The sequence below is a fragment of the Amblyomma mixtum genome, chromosome 9 (genome assembly GCF_055824585.1).
Source record: "Amblyomma mixtum isolate Tamu chromosome 9, ASM5582458v1, whole genome shotgun sequence".
In the NCBI taxonomy this organism is placed as follows: Eukaryota; Metazoa; Arthropoda; class Arachnida; order Ixodida; family Ixodidae; genus Amblyomma; species Amblyomma mixtum.
The window spans coordinates 120097263-120122130 of NC_143020.1; the positions used below are offsets into that span (position 1 = coordinate 120097263).

Below are 24868 nucleotides of genomic sequence, written 5' to 3' on the forward strand. Positions count from 1 at the left end.
GCGGTTTTTTCACCCGCATCTCCCCTTAAAATATAAAAACGGTTGCAAATTATTTTCATTCGTGGAAGTCACATGCACGTTAGAAGCGGGGCTTGTAGTTTTTTTTTTTCATTACCAATATCGGGCGCGCATTAGAATCGGGGCTTGAAAATTTTTTTTTTTTTTTGGTGCCGTAAATTGGGTGCGCGTTGGAATCGGGGGCGCGTTGGAATTGGGTAAATACGGTAACTGAATTTTTTCCCCTCATGTTGAGTCGGTTTAGACTTCAGCCGAACGCCTGGAGGTCGCTTGAGGAGTACGCAGAAACTGCGACATAGAAGCTGCTTGTTCATTTGCTGCGGTTTCGCTAGAGGGTGGCTGACGTAACAGTTTGATTGGTTTGGCTTATTGGGGTTTAACGTCCCAAAGCGACTCAAGCTATGAAGGACGCCGTAGTGAAGGGATCCAGAAATGTCGACCACCTAGGGTTCTTTGATGTGCACTCACATCGCACAGTGCACGGGCCTCTGGAATTTAGCCTCCATCGAAATGCGGCCGCCGAGGCCGGGATCGAAGCCTCGTCTTTCGGGTCAGCAGCCCAGCGCCATAACCACCCAGCACCGCGGCGGGTGAACTGGGAATCGTTCCCCTAGTTATACTAGCTAAGATTTCTAACCCGGCGCTTCTTTATCAAAGAAATGGCGCCCTTGTTCTTTCCTAATTATCAAAATAAATAGGAATTTCACGTCGTGCAGCGAGCTCTAAATACAGCGTGAGGAAGGGGCGTGCGTGTTGAGGGAAGGCGGTGGCGCGCCAGATCACAGCAGTGGGTGCCACTGTTCACGTCAGGGACCATACACGTTCGACTACGTCCCTGTAAAGGCTGGTTCACATGCATGCAAGCGACTGAAAACTGAGCAGCGCTGCGCGGTGAAAAATTTTTAACTTGCTGGAACATCGCTGCTCTTACTGCTGGAGCCGCCGCAATGGCTCTGAAAAGCTTTTGCGTCGCAGCAACAAAACGTTTTCACTTGCATGTAAAACAGGCTTTACTCGAGCGTGCGGCAGTGTTGTGCGGGCCTCCGTCAGTTGTAGAGCAAAAACAACGAAAAGCTTGTACTGTCTTCCCAATTTGAGAGAGAGAGGAAAAAAAAAACTCTCTGAGCAAACAGTTTCCCTAGATTATAAAAAAAAAATCCCTTTTACCCTAAATGTCGTCGAAATTCTCTAGATCTAGGGAAAAATCCCTAGGGTTGGCAGCACTGTGCGTGCGGCCTCACTGCCACCATAGACCGACCATGGAGGCATGTGCTTCTACCCGCATGTTCCCTCTCTCAGTCTCCCCCTCACTGTTGGCCCAGGAAACGGACTCCTCACCTTGCGTTGCTGGTGCTCACCGCCGTCCCCGCTCCCGACATGTGGTAGCTATCGGTGCCTGAATTGCGCGAGCATCCATGCGGCGGTGTTGGCTGTGCACTGTTGGTTTTGTTTCTTTTTTTGCTATGCCCTATTATTTTTCGCAGCTTTTGAGCATGAACTGTTGTAATGCTATGCGGTATGATGTTCCGAAAAAGAAAGCGCTGGAGATGCGCCGACGGCGTTGGAGCACAGCGCGTTGTGTCAGCTAGGTCGCTTGTTGCGATCGGCGTTCCTCTCATCTCAGTTCGTGCTTTTTCGTCTCGAAACGTTCGTGTGGTTCTGCTAAATGTTGAGTAACTCGGCACTACATAACATATAGATGGCGTAGCCACTTCGTTATATGAAGGCCAACCGGCGCAACACCTTCCTTACGTGGAGGTCTCAGATAGACGCACTTCAGTGGGGGGTGGCGTTGGGGAATTGAGAAACTTATTATATCAAGGAATTCGCTATATGGATGTTCAGTATATCCAGGTTTAGCTGTATGCTTTCAATCCTTTGGTATCCACTTTAATAGACCTTGTTCTCCATTGACTCATTGGTGAATTTCATGTTCCAGACAGAATAACATAGCCTCGGATTTCTTTTCTGTTCTGTGTGGCATTAATTCCGTCTTTTTCTTTCCCATTTCTCACTGAACCATCCAGTTTTCTTATTTCCAACTTCTTTTTTGTCGTCTTCCCAGTTTATTGCTCAAGTGTGAGGGCTGGCAGAACACGAGGTCCACTTGGAAGGTTGCAACAAAGTACTGTGCCAGAATGGTCAATTGCTGTTACGGTTGGTCAGCTAGTACTTTTTTGTCACTCATGAGCCTTTCTAGAAAGTATGGTCACATATTGACTTGTGTGGCCAGAGTGGTGCACGCTGTCAGGTGTGACCTCAACCTCTTCTTGATCTTGGGCGAAGCAGGTGCATATCCCTCCCAGGTACTGACTGAGACCAGTGGTTCTCACTACTTTTTTTGACTAATGTCAAATCTTTGTAGCATAGCCGGTGTACGCATTGGGCATGTGTGCATACCGTATGTACTCGTGTAAGGGCTTCACTTCTTTTCCGCAGTTTTGACTGGGTTCCGGCCCTTACATGAGACGGTCATTTTCCTGTAAAAATTTTTCAGACTACAACGGAGCCCCGAATATGCGTCCCCCTTTTATGCTGTGACGCACATTTTTGTGGCTACTTAGCTCAGCCTCAGTGAATAATGCACTAATGATGCTTTGGTCGACAGTTCGGAGCAGTGCTCCACACATGCGATTTGTGGCCGTCACTGTGAGGTGGCCTTTGCCCGGCCTGCTTTTCCACTGTCTACATTGTCGAAGGCCTGTCGGGAATCAGTTATTTTTCGTTTTAATGTGTAGTTATTATGTGATGGTAAACTGGCGACAAGGTTAGAGTGGATGTCAGTGAGTAATACCCCTGCCACACGGCAAATTTAATGTCATTCCCATCGAATGACATTCGTTCAAAACGACATTAGTTTGCTGCCACACGAGAAAATCTAATGTCATTCGATGAAAACGACATTAGGTATCGAATGAGTTCCCTGAACACATTCGCCTGCGACGTCCGAGCTAATGTGTTCCCTCGACACCAGAGACTTGGTGAGAATATACACCGAAAAACACGATTACAAAAACGTGACAAGCACTGTAATATTTCCGCGTCCCTACGATTGTGCTGTCGTTCATTTATGTTTATAAAAATGCCAAATAGAATTGGAAAAAAATAAAACTCACTCTCGCTACCAGCCTTGCGTGGTTAACATTCACAACATGGCGACGCCCAGATCGCCCGCTTCGGACCGAATACTGCGTCGCCGCTGCATTTTTCGACGCGATAGCTTGCTCTAAACGGTTGTATTCGCTTTTATTTTGTGCATTCTCATCCCTCCGTAACAATATAGGTTTGAAATATCAGTCGCTTTTGAGATAAATTTCAGAATTTCTTGATGCTAGGCATAACTATGTACGGCGTACACTGTCGTCATAGCAACGACCCCGAGCGAAGTATTTCTCCAACTTTGCACTAGAATCTACATTTTCATTTCATCCAATTGATTTACATTAAAAAAAAACAAAGCCTTCGAATGCATTCATTACTGCCGTTAATAAAAGAGAAAAACGTTTTTTCGGCACTCAGTTCAGGAGGTTTGACTTGCTATCGTCTAGATGGCGCCACAGTATGTTATGCTTCTCGCGCGCTACGCTAGTCACACCCAACCACCGTGCTCCCTACCAAAACTGTTGTGAGGACGGGCGGCAGTGCGCGCAAGGTGCGCCCGTAGCATGCGCAAAGCTTTTGCGGACGCACAGCTAATACTGTCTAATTTCACCATAGAGAGCATTTCACAATATGACGTTTGCCATTTGTCTGCCGCCGCTGGCTGAGGTTTGGCTTGGCTTGGACTTGTGGTGGATAGCAGTGATCAACACGTTATTGAAATCAACGTTTTTAGATCCCTCGCACAGCGCGCCTATCTAAATACGTTGATTAAAATGAGGATGAAGATTTTAGAATCGGTTTCCATTAGCAAAGCAATACTTTTTGCAACGTATTGAAGCATACATCGAAATTTTTGTATGCTGTACTCTCTTTCCATCGCAATCGCCATCATTTGCAAATGACATTAGTTTTTGCCGTGTAGCAGCGCGCAGAAAAAATGACATTAAGTCGAACAAATGTCATTCGATGAGAATGACATTAAATTTGCCGTGTGGCAGGGGTATAATTACTCCCTTATTACAAAGCTACTCCACCTTGGGGGATTCCCCCAAACCATTTGTTTGACCAAGGTTAGAGTGTTTATTAACTTCGACTAGATTCAAAGCACTTTCGCTGCGGCTTCAATGCAAACCGTGCTAGTCCTAGCGACACCAGGTGAATGCTGTGCATCTAGTATAACCTGAGCCTTGCGTGCACTGCATCGCGGGTGTATTATTTGCTGGTTTTTACATACATGGCAGTAAATGAAATGGGAGTAGCTGATAAATTGGAGTATAAATGGCAGTAGATGAAGAAAGGGAGTACATGGCAGTACTAAATGAAATGGAAGTGACAAATTGGAATAAATGGGAGCAAATTAAGAATGGGAGTACACGGCAGTGAACGCAATGGGAGTAGCTGATAAATTGCAGTAAAGGGGAGCATGCGTGAGTGAATGAAGAGCACGGGATATGATTGTGTATTGTGGCTTTCCCGCAGGACCTTGAGCCTCTCCAGCCAGGGCAGCCACGCCGCCCACCCTTCGACAGGGAGCGAGAGGAGGAGCCCAAGCGAGACCGGGAACCCAGAGACCGGGAACCCAAGCCCGAGCCTTCCCCACGCGCTGAGGCCGATCCAGAGCCTCCCGAGTTGCCGAAGCCGAGAGCGGAGCCGGGCATGAACGAGGCCGCCGATCGAGGACGACGTGGCGGCCCTGGGGGACCCCTGCCGGCCAGGAGCCCCCCACCAGGGAATGTGAGTGGGCCACACGCCTTGCATTTGCTTCCACCCAAGGGTTGGCTTCGGTGGCGCTCGGAAAAAGCATTTTTGCGCAGTGTCTTCAGTTATCGTTCCTCTGCTTCCCGTTTTCGACGGTCACTCACATTATCATTTCTGTCCTCTGTTTTCTTTTCAATGCACACCCATATCGTCTTAACCTTTGGCGTTTGGCTCTGATTCCAAGGTCACGGAATCATATCCTGGCAGCGGTGGCCGTATTTCGGTGGAGGTAGAATGCTCTTCTACTCTTTCTATTCTGTTTCTTTCTATTTCTGGCCTCGTATTTCTTTCTAGAAATAAAGTACCGTAAAATGCTTGTGAGGGCTGCACTTTTTTTTTATTTGAGGGCCAATTTTCAGAGTATGGCCCATACACGTGATCTGTGAAAAAGAATTTTGGAAGTAAAAGCACACCAGTCAGGGAATGAGTGGCATTCTACATTCAGTCGTCACTCGCTGAGTCTTCAGTCTCCGAGCTGGTGCTGTGCTCTGGTGCACGCTCATCCCACAAGAAGTTGCGTAGCATGTCCGTTGTCAGTGCATAGTTGTTGTTCCGCCTGAAATGCCTACTATTGCCTGCCTGCTATTGCCATTTCAGTCTCAAATAATGCGTCATCTAGACCAAAGTGACGTTCTTCTAAATACCATCTGTTATTCCGCACTTCCATCACATAACAGAGCAGCTCTTCTTTCTTCCATTTCGGGAAACTTGAGTGGCTTGCCTCGAAAGGCGCGCTTTTTGCAGCTTGTGTTCTTCAGTAGATCCTTTTGGTTTCACCATCGTCAAATGCACATTTCGGCCACGTTGAATTTTCTGCCCATGGCACGCTTGCCGTGTTTGAGAGCAAATTCCCAACCGTGTAGCTGTTAAGGTGCTTACCCATTGTGCTAAAATTGCAGCGCTCAGCAGCAGTACACGAAAACCACAACTACGGTGAACTAACATGCTACCACAACTCCCATAGCCTTTGACAGTCGCAGAAAACTGGAGCTGGTGGTACTGATGCCGATACGGGTAGCGGGAGCTCTCGACGGGAGAAAATGTTGATGATGATGAGGTGTGGCCTTGGACGCCATCTATGGGTGGCATCTGGAAGCTCCTGTGCACGCGCATTTCAAAGGTTATATCCGTGTGGGTTATGGGAAGTTTGGGTGCAGCGCTTACACATTTTTTTTTTTGTTTTCAGTATTTCCTTCGGGGTTCGGCCCTTATACGCTTTTATTAGGTATATATGATGGGCATCGCACATTGTATTTGCTGTGCAGAGTTCACTGTTGCCAGGCAGGACATGCGCAAGCCGTGGAACAGCTCCAGTTTCACTTACTTACATGTCACAGTGGCTCAGTGGTTAGGGCGCTCGGCTACTGAGCTGGAGGACTGAAGTTAAATCTTCGTCGTGGCAGTCAAATTTCGATGGAGGTGAAACGTGGACGTTAGTGTGGTGTCAGCGGATGTTAGTGATCCCTAGGGGATCTAAATTAATCCGGAGCCCTCCACCGCGGCATTCCTCATAGCCCATGTGTCTCTTTGAGACATTAAACATCACAACTTGCACCTCCTGGACCGCTGTCAGAGTACAAATGGAGTGGACAGTGAGGGATAGGATTTAGGCTTGTATGGAGATTGGATAAATTTGACTACTCGGCCGAATGGTAAAGTACTTGTTATCCAGTTTGATCCGAATGTTTAGGGTTCAAAATTATAAGGTATTCATGTCCAGAACGCTTGCTTGATGTGGATTCGGTTCGACGTACTTCCTGTGGGATAGCATCATGGCAGGCACAAGGCTAAATGCAGCAGCCCTGTAACGGTAGAGTCGCAGTTAAGACCGGCAGTCGGAGGCAAGTGGTTGTGATCCAAGCGAATAAACTGGTGCGACTTCCATGCCTTCCATTTGTATGCGGCCCGGCTGACTAAATGGCACTTCGAGCTGCCAGTGGTCATATAGTTCTGAATCCTGGCATGATGCATGCTCTGGAGGTTACCGGTACAACTGGAAGTTTCCTCTCGCGTCACCTATCGCTTCTCCGAGAAACGGCGAAAACAGGTACTGGCTTGAGGTGCGTAATTACCTGCGGCTAGGCCGAATCTGCCTATAGGTAGTGGTGGGATGGTTCAGAAATGACAGAACTTTGTAGAAAAAAAAATTTTTTTTGAATGGAATTTTGGAAAAACCGAGAATGGTCTAGTGGCCTTTATTAACCAACATTATTCTGATCAGCGTCATAAGTAAGATAGACGGCTGCATCAAGAAAAAAAAATTCCGACAGTGCGCAATACTTAGGCTCATGGTTCAGTTGCAGAATAGTTCCAACGTTCAACCATGACATCATGCTTACTTGTGAGTTCACAATGGAGGCTTGAACATATGTAGCATGAAGTACTGGCCTGCTGTACTCTCATATTCTGCATTTTGCTTTCCTCTTCAACTGAGCTGCAGCCGAGGCGATATCGGAAATGTTGCATAGTTCTGTTCGGCTGCATGAGAATGCTGCTATGTGTGGCAAAAATTTAAAGCTTGCTTTTGAACCAGCTGCTATCCCCTCTCTGCTGACTAGCTATGGAGAAAATTCCTCAAAAAAGTGCAGTCCTTTAGACTAACACATATTTGTTGCATTACATCGGATGATCGCTTGTGCATTTCTTTCTTTCATGTAATGGCCTTGTGTGTCGGAGGTATTCGAAGCATTCACATCAAACTATTTGAAAATTAACATTTGCTGTGAATTTGCTTGAAACAAACAGACAAAAAACTATTTGCACAAACCTGATAGGGTTTGAAGCAGAGTACAGTTATACCCCTGTCACACGGGCACTTTCGATGCTCATTGAACTCGATCTGCATCGATATTTTCGAGCACGCTCGAAACATCCGGTGCCACACGGGCATTTTCAATGCTCATTGAGAAGTTTCCCTCATGTGTGTTAGGTGGCGCCAAACGTTCCTCCAACAGCCATAACAAGGTGATGTCCGGCAACACTGTGCAGTCGGGGGCAGCGGCAGCCAAATCCGTAGCCAGACGTGACGCACCTCTGTGCCTCTACTTTTGTGCGATGGAACCCGAGGGTCCGCAACGCCTCCGTGATTTCTGCGTAGACTACGGCGTTTCTCTTCTGGTGCCGCAAATTATCTACGTGGCCTAGGCAGCAGTCGATGAGAGCGGCTGTCTCGCGCTCGCTCCACAGTTTGCGCGTCAACGAGCAGGAGGACGCCATCTTTGTTGTTTACACTGACGGCGAAGCTTGGAGCGTAGTGCCGAGATTATATATAAATATGTTTGCGTATAAGCAGGCATAGTGCCTGAAAATGTTCTGTCTTGCATTTTAATCAATTACAACAGCAACAGTTGTAGTTTTGTTTTGTTAACTAGTCTTTATTTTTATAGCTTCGTGAGAGCGAGAGTGCTTTCGATTGTGCTTGGAACCTCAAGCACTCTTGAGGGGCCGGCATCGAGTCAAGCAGGATCGAGCTCGATTGCGTTTGGAAGTGGCCGTGTGACAACCGTTGATCTGCATTGAGTTCGATGAGCATTGACCCAATGAGGATCGAAAGTGCCCGTGTGACAGGGGTATTAGATAACTTGTTGAGAAAAGTGGGAGCAGAGAGTGGTTGAAATAGCTGTGGGCAGGATCAGTGAGAGGCACTCAGTAGAGGGGCCTTTGCCAGGCAGTGCTCATGACAGTGGTGCTCTCTGGTGATTGCGATGAAGCGGTCAGAAAATTAGCTGCATAGTGTTTGCGCAGTTGCAGGCAGCCTTGATTCAGGATTCGTGGCATACTTTTTGGCAGCTTATACAGCTGATATAAGCTGGGGATAGCAAGTGGTAATGTTTTTAGGGAAATTTCACATCTAACTGGCACGTGTACTCCCTTTAAGGGGGGACATGGGTCTTAAAACATTTTTTTTATTTACAGACCAAATGCAATGAAACTGCACAAACTTATTCAGTTTTTTCTGCTGATTTCAAATATGCAATTTGTTCATTTCTAGGCCAATTAGTTCCTGAGATATTAATATATATCATTTCATTGTGTGCTTAAACAATAGAAAAAAAATGGGCCACCAGAAATTTAATTTTAATGTGTGGGTAGACACTACAATGTGTGAGGAATGCAACGCTGGAGGCAGTTTTCAGTTTTTTGTCCGTGTGGTCAAATGGGCGTAATAGTTAGTTTTCAAGTGAGTTAAGGGGGGACACTGGTCTTGAAAAGAAAATTTTATTAATTTAGTCATAGTTATGAAATTTTCAGGGCACATGTATTTTTGTGCGCTGATTCTAGATATGTCATTTAATTTCATGTAAAACAATTCCTTGAACACTTATGCACTTTTTATGCAAGTATTTTGCGGAGAGTTTTGAAGAAAATTTGCTGCAGGAAACTCACTGAAATGTATGCCATTGGGTTCTCTTGACGCCAAGGAATACAACAAAGGTGAAATTATCATCCTGGCTCTCATAGAACTTGAGTAATAGGGTACTGAAGCTGCCACTTCAGAAACAGGAATACACATTTTCCTTCTCATTTCTGAAGCGACAACTTCAAAACTCTATAACTTAAGCTCTATGATAGGCAGGAAGACAATTTCACCCTTGTTGTATTCCTTGGTGTCAAGAGAACCCAATGGCATATAGTTCAGTGAGTTGCCCGCAGCAAATTTTCTTCAAAACTCTCCGCAAAATACTAGCATAAAAAGTGCATAAGTGCTTAAGGAATTGTTTTACATGAAATTAAATGACATATTTAGAATCAGCACACAAAAATACATATTTCCTGAAGATTTCGTAACTGTGACTTCATTAATAAAAATTTTGTTTTCAAGACCAGTGTCCCCCCTTAACCAGACATACAGTGCCAGAAAACACATGACACACATGAAACAAACTTAAAGCTCATTTGACCACACGGACAAAAAACTGAAAACTGCCTCCAGCGTTGCATTCCTCACACATTGTAGTGTCTACCCACACATTAAAATAAAATTTCTGGTGGCCCATTTTTTTTCTATTGTTTAAGCACACAATGAAATGATATATATTAATATCTCAGGAACTAATTGGCCTAGAAATGAACAAATTGCATTTTTGAAATCAGCAGAAAAAACTGAATAAGTCTGTGCAGTTTCATTGCATTTGGTCTGTAATTAAAAATAATGTTTTAAGACCCATGTCCCCCCTTAACACATTAAGTAAATGAATTCAAGGGTCAACTGTGGGAGAAACGAAACAGCAACTATGTTTGGGTTTGCTAGGGCACACAAGAAAAAGGAAATGTCAGCCTCTTTGATAAAGCCTTAAAGCATCTTGTGTGCAGCACACTGCTCATGGCATCCATTGTCCACTTCAGGGGGAAAGCACTATGAAAGCAAGCTAGCATTTATTCAGCTTATCATCTGAAGTGCGTGCTGCATAATGTGCTGCAAGGGGTCCATAGTACGATCTCCACTTTAGGCCAGTGGAATCGTGGCATTGGTGTTTGGAGTACCTTCGTCACATACTAACTCATATTTGTCTCACAATTTGTTCTTTCCTTTTTTTTTTCTTTTTTAGTCTTAAGTTTTTAAATACGCCATGCTTTTTTTCTTCGGGGACTTGGCATCTGAACAACGTTTCAGCTGCGGTTGCTGTTGATCGTACAGCCATTAGGAGTAACTAGCAGTCGTTGTCATGCTTAGATGTGCAAATTGGTGTAGTGTAACAGGTGATTAATAGTGTAGCATATTCACCAATTCATATGATCATTGTGTCCTGGCTGTGTAAAAGAAAGAGTAAAAGAAAGAATTTGCTCTGTTTTTGGTTTTACATTCCACTCCAGTGTGTGCGCATTGTCAACATAATCTAGAAAGCACATGAAGATTAGTGCAAGGTATATTTGGGAGAGCTTCCAGCTTTAAAGGCTGTATTCTGGGTGTGGCCAGCAGTAATAAGGCTAAAACAGGGGCCTGTACGTTGAACGTCTTGAAAGACCCATGCTACTGGGTTGTAACGACTTGAGGGAAAAAACAAAACAGATAACACAATCATTGTTAACTTCTTTTTAAATATTGATGTTTGGATGCAGCAGCATTGTAGTAGTCTGTCAAAGCTTGAAAATGTTATGTCATGAAGGCTTATGAATCAGTCTTACTTTTTTCTCTCTTGCTGCTTGTTTGTCGAAGAAAGTGTTCTGCAAGAATGAGTCATCCAGTCATTCTTTACGTCCACTAGCAAAATATGAAGTCTGTAGCATCTGGGTTCTTTGGAGTTGTATGAATAATAACCTTCCTTTAAGGTGCAACTTGGCTGAATTGTGCACCTAATAATTGAATGCAAAATTTATAGACTGGAGTTATTTAGTTTATGGATTTTGTTTTACACCAGTGCTTTAACAGTGCACAGGTCTGTTAAAGTTCTTTTCTTGCTGTCGCGTGTGTAGGCCTTTGTTTGCGCTTTCTAGCTCATCATAAATCTGCTCACTTTTGAAAGCTGTGGCTGTCTTCAGCAGAGATTACCTTTTGTTCTCCACCTGTGCTTTACTTCTCTCATAATATCTTCCCGAGTTGTAGGCGTTTGAAGTTTTAGCTCTGTGAGCTTATACAGAAGGCAGAAACAAAACAGAAAATACAAGTGCAAGGCACAGCATTCAAAATCTGCAATGATGAGCATTGTCATAGCATGTCAAGGCACTTGTGTCCTTAATTTTTGGGACTTGACTGGAAACAGGTAATGCATAACTGAATGCTATGTAGGTGAGACATCTTTCCGAGTCATGTTTTCGGTAGTTTCATGGGACAGAAAAAATCTGCAGTCACCTCAATAACTGGCATTTAGATGACCGATAACAATGGCGAACCCTAGTGGTGAACTATCAACACCGAACAACTTTACTCTGGAATGGTAAGATGGCCAGTTGAAGTTGGCAACAGAGAGTCGAGCGGTTTGCATGTGGCATGCTTCTTCTTTTTCAGGATGCTTTTGCCGAGGACCAGTGGGATGGTTTCGAGGACAGCGAGCCGTGGCCACCGGGGCCTCCCCGGGGTGGTCCACCGCCACCCCACTGGATGGGCCCACAGCGGGGCGGCCCACCTATGCGCCGTCCACCAAGGGGGTTCCCTCCCATGCGGGTGAGTGACCTTAGTTTATCGTCATTCCGCGTCTTCCAGAGGTGTGCTCGAAGCATCATACAAAAGCTGACATTTGTGCTCGTGGGCATGTTGCATTGCCACCGCATTGAAAAAAAAAAAAGAAAAACACAAGGCAGAGCAAGGAACTTAGACATGCAGAATGAAAGCATAATTACAACTGGTGCCTTCTGTTGTTACTTTGGTGTGCTGACAACATATGCGTAACCTCCAGTGGCCAACTAGTCTGTCATGCCGCCTTAGCCACTGTGTTGTTCGAGCTCCTTAGTGTGGTCCTTGTTTGTTTTTGCTTGCTTTGTTCCTGCTTCTTTTTTGCAGTTGCATTGGGCAGAAGTCCAAACAGGTGCCAGTAACAAATAAATAGAGGCTTGGTAGGGTATGTTGCCAGGCTAGCTGGACTGCATGATTAACGGCAACAAAGAAGAAGCATGCGTGCTTGTGAGTGTCTTCTCATTCACTGCCTTTACCCTCTTGTGCCTTATTCTAATCAAACTACCAAACAATTGGGTATTTAGCCGTGTCGTATGCAAACTGCTACTGATGATCTTTGCTGTTATTAGACGGCGCTTGGGCAGGACGCAGTAATGATCTGGACGAATAATGCTATCTGTGTGCTGCCTTTGTGCTGTTCTCTACGAGCTGAAATGAGCCACCTGAGGCGGAGGCGTTCTTTAATAATCACTGGAGATGTTAGCGTGGTAGTCTTGCCTGGCAGAAAACTCCAGGTGAGGGTGAAAAAGGCACAGCAAAGCACATGCACGCACACATGCACATTGTATCTAATGAAGTATCTCAACATTGTCACATGCAGACACATGCACATTGTACCTTAATTAATGATCTCAACATTGTCACATGCACACACATGCACATTGTACCTTAATTAATGATCTCAACATTGTCACATGCACGTTGTACCTTAAGGGGGACACTGGTCTTAAAAAGAAAATTTTATTAGTTTAGTCACGGTTATGAAATTTTCAGGGAACATGTATTTTTGTGCGCTGATTCTAGATATGTCATTTAATTTCGTGTAAAACAATTCTTTGAGCACTTATGCACTTTTTATGCAAGTATTTTGCGGAGAGTTTTGAAGAAAATTTGCTGCAGGAAACTCGCTGAAGTGTATGCCATTGGGTTCTCTTGACACCAAGGAATACAGTAAGGGCAAAATTAAAATCCTGGCTCTCATAGAAATTGAGTAATAGGGTACTGAAGCTGCAACTTCAGACACAGGAATACACATTTTACTTCTCATTTCTGAAGCGACAACTTCAAAACTCTATAACTTAAGTTCTATGATAGGCAGGAAGACAATTTCACCCTTATTGTATTCCTTGGTGTCAAGAGAACCCAATGACATTGATTTCAGCGAGTTTCCTGCAGCAAATTTTCTTCAAAACTCTCCACAAAATACCAGCATAAAAAGTGCATAAGTGCTCAAGGAATTGTTTTACATGAAATTAAATGACATATTTAGAACCGGTACACAAAAATATATATGCCCTGAAGATTTTGTAACTGTGAATTCATTAATAAAATTTTTTTTTCAGGACCAGTGTCCCCCCTTAATGAATGATCTCAACATTGTCACATGCACATTGCATCTTAATTAATGATCTCAACATTGTCACATGCACATTGTACCTTAATGAATGTTACATGCACATTGCACCTTAATGAATGATCTCAACATTGTCACATGCACATTGTATTTTAATTAATGATCTCAACATTGTTACATGCACATTGTACCTTAATGAATGATCCCAACATTGTGTTGTTCTGCAGGGTGAGCCACGCGGTGCGATGAGGGGGCGTCCCGGACCACCGCCAGGTGCTTGGGACCATCCAGACTGGGACCCACCGCACCCCTGGGGGGGTCCCATGCATGGCGGGGGACCTCCCCGCCCACCGCCTCCCATGGAGTGGAGGCCTCGCCCACATCCCCCACACATGTGAGCAAGCGCCCCCCCATGCTGACCCCCCCTCCAAAACACGCAGTGGCATTCATTCATTTTTACTTTTACTGCACGGAGGCAAAACACTCTATTATAAAGAGTAAGAGGAGTGCATTTTCTTACTTCTTGTAGAGTTTCTTGTACTCCGTGGAAATGAACTGTTCTCATTATAGGAAGGTGGTATTTTTGCACTCATTATACACTGTTTTCATACTCTGTTTTATATGAGAGGGTTTACAGTGTAAAAATATACCATATCACTTTGTGAATCATTTCTGCGTTAAACATATATGTGGGAGGCAGTTTGTTGCTGGTGGCCTTGCTTTTTATGTCCCTTTTTCTTTTTTTCCCCCGGTCTATAAAAAGCTGTAACATTGTGCTGGCAGTTGGCATGTAAGTGGGCATTGTCATACAAAACCTGAATAAACAACACATAATCATACTCAGATGGATTCCTTTATTTTGCCTGACATTATTTCACGCTTAAAACACAGGGAACCTTGATGCTAAAGCGCATTGACCGTAACATTTCCCAATCTTTCCTCACTCTTTATAGGTGTTACTAACACATAGAGGCACTGTTTGTACGCAGTCTCTTGTCGTTATAATGCACTGACAGTGGGGTGTAAAACAGGTGCAAAATAACCATGGACAGTTCAGTCCATTGTTGGTCAACAATGTTATCGATGAGGGTTAGCACTTCTAGCGTGCTGTGGTAGTTATGCTGGTGAAGACGACGGCTCACCCCAACACGCTCGGCTGGGACGTGCAGTTCAGAATCCAGTGGCTATGCGATCGGATGTCGGCGGTCTGCCATCTCGGCTTGCTGGCAGCTCTGTTCCCTCCTGGCTGGGTGAGGCCTCTCCTAAATTCCTCCTCTTCTAAATTTGTGGGAACCAGACACTATCAGCTTGTTTGGGATGCTCCTTCCGCAAAATGGTGACTCCGGACTTCGAGCTGCCTTGCGTCAGCCTACACCTATTGCTGCACGTAGCTCGCGACACCGGCTGGCTTTGACGCCTGCCACACATCTTGTAAGCAATGGCAACCACTGCCTCCATTACCTCTTGCCTCTGTCGTCCCCGCGGCCGCCACCGCTTGAGCACATCTCTTCACTCAAGCTGCCTGAACTCTGGTTCCTCACCATCGAGTCCATGTTTCGCCTACGCGGCATCGTGTCTCAGCTGGCCGTGTACGATCATGTTATTGGTGCTCTCACTCCTATCACCGCTGCGGTCATGCGAAACATTTTGCACTCTCTGCCTGCCAATTGCCATTAATACCATCTACAGGCAATGCTCATGATGCGCACTTCGGAATTGGAGCAGCATTGCCTGCAACATCTGCTTCAGTTGGAAGAACTCGGCACCCGCAAGCCCAAAGAGCTTCTGCGTTGCGTGATTCACCTAGCTGCTCACCACACTCCGTCTGTTGACGCATTGCTGCTGCGGACACTCTTCCTGCAACACCTTCCTGGGAGAGTACGGTCGATCCTTAGCATGGCGACAGCGCCCCCTGGCACAAATGGCCAATCAGATCATGGATATCTTGTTCTCTGGCATGCTTGCGGTTCGCTGTTCCTTTGTTCTCTCCTCACCGGCTCGATCACTCACTGGTGACTGCTTAGACCGGCTCCTCGCCTCCATCGCAGCACTCAACCATGAGATTGACAAGCTGTTTCCGTCAATACAGTTCTGCGAGCACACCTTGCTGGCCCCTCATACCAATCTTGGCACTATGAGGCACTGCGTAGGGAAGACTATTCACCCTGCTGCACGTCCCTAGCGGAGTATGATTCCCGAGCTCTGCAGTGCTCGCAACCCTCTAGCAACCACCGTTCTTGGGATATGCTGCTGTCCACAGCTCCGGCCAACCTCTTCATGGCGAGTTCAGTGGCAAGCAAGGAGTTTCCCACTGCTCTGACTTCGATGCGTTTCTGATTCCGCTGTAAGACATAGGTGATGACTCCAACAACTGTGAGCACAACTCTGCCACCTGTTGAGTCCGTTCTGTCTGCTACCCTCTCATCATCCAACGGCCTGACACTTGCGGAGAAGCATTCGCATTCTGAGGAGCAGCAAGACCTATGCAGAAGCACCCACTTCCCTTCAGCCTCACTCAACACCTGGTCCGCATTTTTATGTGGCCCATCAGCCGACCTCTCATCTGAATCCTGTGGCAGCGGCGGCCCTGTCTTCTCGTCTGCCTTGCACCATCGGCTTCTTTCCGTCAGCACTGAATGTCGCTGCCTGCTAAGATTGTGTGGCTTCAGCATGTTGCTGAAGCCACATGCCGCCTCCGGTCTGTTCAGTGGTATTTCAAGCATCCACTGCAGTGTCCCTGTTTGTCCTGCACCTTCCAGATTGCTGCCTTCCGGAGACCCATCACTATCAGCGAACGTCTCACTACAAGCTCCTTTCTCCGCGCTCTAGTTGCTCAACGGCGTTACATGTCCACAGCACCCCTTCAGCTGCCCTTCATCACTGATCTTGTTCTTGCCACTCATGCTCGGACACCCGGCATCAAGTACGTCCTCTTTGTCCACCGCCTCTGCTTTGGCCGCCATTCTTCAACCTTGGCCGATTGCCCGAAGCCTGATGCCTTCACCGGCAACTCCACCTGGCCTCGATTTGGCTTTGTCAATGGACTTTCCAAGATGTCTCCTTGTTCCACCGTGCGCTATAGCTCACCACGCCACTACCAGATCGCATCTCCCTCATTGCCCCTCATGGCTTCCTCTCTGGAGGGGGTCCCGGCTGACGAAGACAGCGGCATGCCCTTGCATGCTCTGCTGGTGTGCGCAGCTCAGAATCCGGCGGCTACGCGATTGGATGTCGACAGTACACATCTTGGCTTGCTGACAGCTCCGCTCCCTCCTGGCTGGGTGAATCTTCTTCTAAATAAATTTGTGGACACCGGACGCTATCAGCTTGTCTTGAATGCTCCTTCCACACACTCTTTGAACAAGAAATGCTGACTACTATTGTAGGCCTATGTAACTAAAAGGAACCCAGCCAAAACCAAAATCAGGGATCTGGACATATGTACTGTAATTGAAAAGATTACTAAAGAAAGTTTGTCTGCCTCCCGTAAGCAGAGGATCAACATTCAGTGGATACGATTGAATTCAAACTTTCAACTTAATTCTGTGAGAAAAGTTAAGGTCATTGTTTAGTTTCCTGAACTCGCAGTGCAAGGAAAAGGTCTGTGTGATAGGCTGTTCACTTGTCCATACAGGTTTACTATACTTTTGCTGTGCTTTAAGGCTGTAATTAAACGGATTTTTGCATGTAGGTTTACATCCAGCCTGTCAAAGCAGTGCTAAACAGCTGGTGGATTTGCATACGACCTGTGATTAGGCACGTCTTGGTCTCTATGCACTATAGCACTTTTCTTGGAGCATGAAGGCAGTGAGTAAACTTTAACAAATGTTATGGCATGTATAGTCCAATTAATAGGTGAGGGAATATTTGAGCTCTGAAATTGCATTGAATAATAACTAGTCGGAGTGTAGTTTGATTTCACAAACAACTCAAACTGAGTGGTTAGTCATGTGTACTGGATACTGAGTACTTCATGCCTTCTATTTAAAGGTGCACTGAAGAGGATTCTGAACGTGTCTTTTTGCCGCGGGAACTTGATCTACACGTTCCTAGCATTCTTAGAAACTGCGACTTATTGCCCTGTGTGGCCGGTTTCCCTAATTAAATCGAATTAACGTCCGGCTCCCGCCTTTATTTTTTTAATTCTCCCTCGTACGGTGGGCGGAGTCGACCAACGCGTGAAGTGCCTTTCAGCCAGCTCCGTGGAGGCTTTGCTTTCACTTCATTTTCTTTTTTAGGTTTCCATCAATAAATAGTTTCATTCGCAGAGAATATAGCCGCAAAATAAGCCCGCAGAAATAAAAATCGGTGCGGACTGTTTCCTACTACGGACTACTACGTATTACTCCGCCGATGGCAGAGCGACAAGCCACCACGGGACTGGGTGAAAGACACTCCACACGTTGGTCGACTCCGCCCATCGTACGAGGCAGAATTAAAAAAAAAAGGCGGGAGCCGGACGTTAATTCGATTTAATTAGGAAAATCGGCCACACAGGGCAATAAATCGAGGTTTCTAAGAAAGCTCGGAACGTGTAGATCGAGTTCCCGCGGCAAAAAGACAAGTTCAGATTCCTCTTCAGTGCACCTTTAAGTGAGTTCACGAGACTTGACTAGCCTGATGAGGAACTCAACCACAAGCACAGTCACAATGGGCCGATTTGTACTGGGCCATACCCTCAGCAGTTAAAATTACCTTAGGGTTGCTAAAGAAGCGTTAATGCTACACAACTCAAGTGCTGGACGCCACTGTCGCCAAGTGTTTTCCCTGCTAGAGGCTTGCTGCCGCTGGACCATTGCTGCAAAGTCTGGAAGGATGCCACTTCTGCCGTTTTCTCTGTGGTCAGTGCAGTCCACCTGAAGTGCAAAGTTCATCAGCAGAGCAGCTCCATGCAGAACTCCTCAGGGAGTTGTTCATTTGGCCCTTAATTATGCATGGCCATCACAGTCCGAAGCCAGCTAGACCTGTGGGAATAAATAAGTATGGCCACAACTGGGTTTTGAACCCACGGCGGCGCGAACTGATCATCTTTGCCTCTGCATGAGAGCACTATGCTATCACTGTGACCGATTGCCTCTCATGTTTAACTGCCACCCTCTCTACTGTGCATTGCATGTCGTCATCTTCATCGACTTCCATCCGTGCGCAGTGAACCCAGAATACACCGCTATTGCAGTGCCCTCTTAAGGTGCGTTAAGCATTGGCCGCGGCGGCTGAATTTCTTGAAGGCGAAATTCTAGAGGCCCGTGTGCTGTGCGATGTCAGTGCACGTTAAAGAACCCCAGGTGGTCGAAATTTGCGTAGCCCTTCACTACGGGGTCTCTCATAGCCTCAGTCTCTTTGGGATGTTAAACCCCAATAAACCAAACCAAACCAAACCAGCTTTAAAAACTTAATAGTGCTCGATCAATAAGGTCCCCAATCGCCGTTTTTGCCGATCTTTGCCTGAACCCCGATCTTGAAACCCTGGCCTAGAACTGAAAGCGAAATGAAACGCGACTTGCTAGCGCAAATACTTCACATTTAAATTACATTTAAAGCTAAATCGGCGGTAATTTTTTTACACCTTCGGTTTGGAAGCGGATGAAAGCTGATGATGATGGTGATATTCCAAGCATAGCACCATAGGCATGGACGGAATTTGAAGACAATGACGTCCAAACTACAGCGCGAGAGACTCTTAGTTTGACACACGGGGTGGCAGGCTGCAGTAATGCCGTAGTGGTGTAGTGCAGTGCCAGCGAAGCTGCTGATCTGTTCGCGCCGTTAAAAGGAAGATTATGCAGCACGATAGTAGCTGCTCTTGCATGTAGCCTGAAATAGGCATGTACAACCTAATTCTGAGTGTGCGAATTACAGTCTATCATTAAATCGCTAGCGGAGCGCTCTGGATGCAAAAAAAATTAAATTTCTTTGTAAAAGCCATGTTCCGTAAACTTTTGATGGTGGGCGTACAGCCAGCAGCGAGGGTTTGTGGGATGTCAGGGGTTGGAAGCAGATTTATTATGGTGTTGAAACAAGCACATCTCCTCATACTTACAAGCATGGCGGGCAGTTGGCTTGCATGACTTTGTCGCATTTTTTTTTTTTATGTGCAACCTTATCTCGTAAACTTTTGCAGCTGACTATGTATGGAGGAAATGGTGCTGCAACAAAATATTAGGAGAGAGGTGTGCTCATGAACTAAAAGCAAGTGAAATGGGCACACTTTTCTTGAACATTGTGGTAAATCTGAGTCATCTTTCGTGCTCTCAGTGGTTTCAGTTCTGCATCATTTATGGTACCAGTTGTTCTGGTGATTGTACAGCTGACAAGGAAATGAGCTGGTGCCATTTGGAGAGCAAGCGACTTTGTTTGGTCACTTGTTTCTGACTACTGCGTGGGAGTCACTTAGTACCTGAAAAGCAGCTCAACTTTCTTTGCCACTTTTTGGTGTTGTTGGTAAGGGCCAATGTCTCACCGAATGCAGATCAGTGTTTTTTCTAAGTAACTGATTTAGTCACATTTGTTAAGGACAGTCTGTCGCGACTCTGTCAAGAATTGGTAGGGTGCTGAAGGTTTGGCTGCAGCTCTTCGTGGTGTATTGTCGACTCTGGGGTTTATTTTTTCTCTCATCTTAACATCTCTACGTTCTTTCTGTCCTTGTAATTCAAACACTTTTATGCACTCATGCAGCATTTCGCTTCTGTGGTATTTGCTTTGAGTTGACCATTTTGTGACGCGAGTTTGAAGAATACTATTTGCAAGCGACCTTGTGTTTGTTTTGTCATGAAAGTTAGCCATCTCTCGGAATACGCCACTCATTTTTTGAACCAAAAAGTGCCATTTTTTTTTTCATATATTTCACAACCAGGATTGCTGTGCGTAGTCACCAGTCAAGCCACTAGGGGCACATGCAAGAATTTTTACAAATAACGTCGGTCGTGTAGTCACTACATTGTGCAAAGCAGTGTCTTCTGCACTGCCCCAGTTTCAGTTTGCGTTGGGGCTGGTAATGTTTTGAAATTGTTTTTATGAGTGTTTAAAGACACCACATAACCCGTCCACATAGCCCACACCCCTATTCTGTACACTTAAAGCAGGAAAAATTAATCGCTTCGTATTGTGCACCCGCTTACCTGTCGAAAGTATGATTGTGCTCTTCATTAATGCTTGGACAAAGCTAAATTCTTGTGCTAGAACACTTCCTGATGATCTCTAATGATCAGCCAATGGCTGCATTCAATTGGTCACTGCTCTTTTCCAAAGCTTGTTGTTTGCTCTCGAAGATTTCATCATTTTTTCATTCATTAACCTTCTTGGTAATGGAGCACTTCTTTTATAAGCTTTTGAGCACACTTCATTGATCAATTAGCGTGCAGCTGAACTTCTTGATCATATTAAAAATAAAGAAATTGTTGTGGGTAATGTGCGCGAAAATATGGTATGCTCTGCAAGCCGCCTGTGACGCGTACTGTCGGTAGATTTCTATTGGCGACTGAGAAGGTAGTCCAGAGTGTTTCGGTAGAGTGCTTGCTCCTCCCTGGGATTGCAGGTATCCCGATGAGCCGCCGTTTGACTGGGACCGGCGACCGCCGCCCCCCTGGTGAGTCACCGGCTGCCCGCACGGCCACACTGGGAGGGGCCCGGTCATGCTCGAGCCATCGTCGGTCTCCGCATCACGTGCATGCATCGCTTGGGCTGCTGCTGTGTTGCCTTAGCAGAAGCTCGGTCATGGCCACCTCACCATTATGCTCGTTTGTGCGACCTACGCACACCTGCCACTTATTCCCCACTGATGAGGCGTAACGGGCGCTAGTTGGCGGCACTGCGTTGAATCCTCAAAACATACTGTTCGAAGCGTGAAGTCGAGACAAGACAGTTACAAGGCAGAAGCTTAAAATAACAACACTTATATTTGCGAAGCTTTTGTACTGGACAGGCCAGACTTATTTCGAGGCGTTAAAAAAAACTGAGGAAATAAAAAGAGAAAAAAAAATATCTTGAGAACAGACACAGGCATGAAGCGAGGTTTTTTTTTTTTTTTTTTGGTGTGTGTGGTGGGCTGCAAGGTATAATTTGTTGTATTGAGGATAAAGGCCTTATGATGTTTGCCTGAGCTAACACCTTTGCAATCCCCTCAGACATATAGGATATGTGTTGCTGGCAGTGTGCAATGAGCAGTAGTTATCCTATACAGCTGCCTGTTTTGTAACTGGGCTGTCTTGTTTTCTGTTGGAAAACGGCCTGTTTTAAACACACCGGGTTTCTTGTAACGAAAAAATTTCTGTTCATAGTCAAACGTTGAGTTAAAGGCACTTGATGAATACTAAATATTTGTTTTTAATGCAGGCCTTGCAGTAAAAAAAAGTCTTCTGAAAGTGCATCCCACCTGGTAATCTTGTATATTTGTGGAGATGAGATCGCGGAACACAGTATCCATGGTGTGAACAGTTTTAACGCAGCTGATTGTGCCCCGGCTCAATCTTGGCAGCGTCATTTCAAAAGGTTTTACGAGTGGAATATTGATCGAAACCATCCGTACAAACTGTGTTAATACTGAATATGTGCTATTCATCAAAGTGTGGCATAAGTTTAGGTGCTATTTCATCAGCACACCTAGGAACAAAGCATTTAGATGATGACCACTAGTGGTCATCTTGTCATATTGCTCATTGTAAGCTTTTTTTGAACAGTGGCAAGCCGAATTGGCTGCAGTTCTGCCCCCTGTTAGGTTAGCCCAACCTTCCGCCTTGCTGTGCACAGGATTTCACCTTTGTTCTTTCTTGTTCAGTGCTCGGATAATTGGCAGGTGCTGCTAGTAGGCCTTTTTTTCTGCCTACTTTGTTTTTTTATTATTTGTTTTCCTGCTGTGGACTAAGTCAGTGCTGCTTGCTTTGTAATGTGTCAATCGGTGTGTTGTCTACCTAGACCTGCCATCTTGTGAAGGCATTGGGGAAGATTTAGGTGTGTGTGCTGCCTGTATTGGCTATACATAGAGAGAAAGAAGAAAAAAAACATGTTGGAAAGCTGATGTGTGGATGGGCTTGTCTTCTCAGAGACTATAACAAGGAAAGAGAAAACTGAAAGTGAGCGCTGGTTTCATGGCTCTATGCTGCTTCATTATCGTGTAGCTAACTATCAGAATTCTTAAATGTGCTTCGGAGTGCTTTTTCCTCTCTTTTTTTGGTGTCGGTATCGGCCGACAACTGTTCGAAATGGCCATTTTTTTTTACATTTGTGCAGCTGGGGCAATTTGGTTTTAATTGCCAATTTTGTATGTCGATCAGGTGTAATGAATTTGTAGATAAGGCGGACAATTCATGTTCTCTTGTGATTATGCATCAGGATTTTATGAAGTGGCTTCATCACTTCGGTTTGATTGGTTGAAGGAACACATAAAGCCTCTTCTGTTTCATAAATGTAGGATGCCGCCAGTGGACTACAGTAAAGTCTTATTGGTATAAACTTCAGGCTAACAACGTTTTAAGGTTTATGAATTTGAGATCCCACATCAAGCATGAGTTTGAGGTCCCACATAAAGTTTTCATGATTTCTGGTAAACGCCTCAGTGCTGCAGATTTAGGAGCCCAAAGGCTCGTGTGTTTCATTTGCAATGCTTTTGGTGTGCAAAGTAGTTTGTTGGCAAGAGCCAATTACAGGTGCATGAAGTAAAAACGTCCTGCTTTTGGAGCAGGGCAGAGACCGCAAAAGTATCGGGCAGCCTGTGAAATAATTAAAGAAAGCAAACCGTAATTTGCTTCGAGCTGCCAAGAAATAAAAATTTTGTTCGAATGATGTGGACCTGCAGCTAAGAGGAGCTGTTATATTTCTCATAGGTTGGCACCCACAAACTTTAGTAGTGTAGTAGTTGGGGGTTTGCGGAAGTGTTCTGATCTGAATCGTTTCATCGGAAAAATGTGAAGGAGAAGCAGTGTAGGCTGTGTCTAGACTGTGAGCACACTTCTAAGTGAGGACCGTGAACTCGTGACAAAGTGCTTTGTGGCCCTGCATTTCCTTTTTCACCATAATGCTCGCAGTAACTGGTGGTTTATCTTCTTTCTCGTCTATGTTAGAGTGCCAGCGGTTCAAAAGCAATTCATCGCCAGTTTCTAAAAGAAACTCGAGGTACTCTTTAAGCCTAATGACAAAAGCCAATGCCACTGGAGCGCTTGCGGTTGGCATGTTGGCTGTTCTGCTTTTTATTTGTATTGTCATCTTTTTGCCTTCCTGTTACGGTCTATATATATGCAGTCAGTGCAACGCACTTTTCGGTGCGGCATGTTTACTTTTGTGTTTGGAGTGTCTCATCATGTGCACTCCACAGAGATGCAGGTGCATGTTCTCAAGCAGCACAAGCTAATTGGCCCAGTATTGAAAGTGTATTGGCAAATGCCAGTCGAACAAAGGGCTTCAGTGAAACCCTCCATCCATTACTTCTGATGCTTGGGAGCTTGCCAGTGTACTGTGCATCAGTACACAGCACCATGGTGACTGGTGTGGCCCCAAAATAGCCTCATAGCGAAAAATTTGAGCCAGGCTGCATACAAAACTTCATGTTCTGACTGCATAATTTAGGTACAGTAGGCTTTCACAGGACCTGAGCATGAATTTGAAATGTCCAATTCAAATTAAGCAAGCTGTTCAAAATATATGCGTTGTTCAATCACTTGTGGTGTTTATGCGAGATAAACGAGTTCACGAATGTATTTCATGTGAAAGTGGGGACTTCTTCTGCCCAGTTTAAATATTATCACTGATTTTCTGGCCTCTTATTATTATAGTGATGCTTCCAAAATAAAATGTAATTTGTTGCAGTTCATCGAACTTTGTTCAAATGAGAGTTCGCTTTAATTTTTTGAATAATGCGTACTTCGTTGTCAGTAGCTGGCGAACGTAATGAAGGCTGGAGTCTGCAACAAATGAAAATCATATAAATAGGCAACACCAGCTGCGATATCACGTTGGGAGCTTGAAATGTTGCAATTCTGTGACAGTATCAAACATTCCTCTCCTGTAGCATGTACTGTAGCATTTGAGAACTAGTTGAGCTTGTGCACACCACTTCTGTGCAGAAAACATTGACAAGAAGTGCGGTTGAAAAAGGAGTAGAAACTGGGCTCAGCACTGACTCTGATCATTATTCAGAGTGGTGGGAAACTGCAAATGGAAAAAGAAAAATGACAGGCTCAGAATTCCAACTGTTTAATCTTGGGACAGGAAACCACTGGCAGTGTTATATATACTATTCAAGAAAAACCCATAACAAAAATGGCATAAAAAGTAACATCAGCATATGCCTTCCATGGCCTCCCATGGCCTCACAG

General features: G+C 45.2%; 1 protein-coding gene across 1 annotated transcript in view; it reads left to right on the forward strand.

Annotated features, from left to right (window-relative positions):
- LOC149331021 (uncharacterized) overlaps positions 1 to 24868 on the forward strand; it is a 52558-nt gene that overhangs the window by 14569 nt on the left and 13121 nt on the right. Inside the window, exons 5-8 of the mRNA XM_089561739.1 lie at positions 4600 to 4854; positions 11825 to 11980; positions 13790 to 13956; positions 21097 to 21147. Of these exons, the coding sequence (XP_089417865.1) occupies positions 4600 to 4854; positions 11825 to 11980; positions 13790 to 13956; positions 21097 to 21147 (629 nt within the window). The remainder of the gene's footprint in view (positions 1 to 4599; positions 4855 to 11824; positions 11981 to 13789; positions 13957 to 21096; positions 21148 to 24868) is intronic.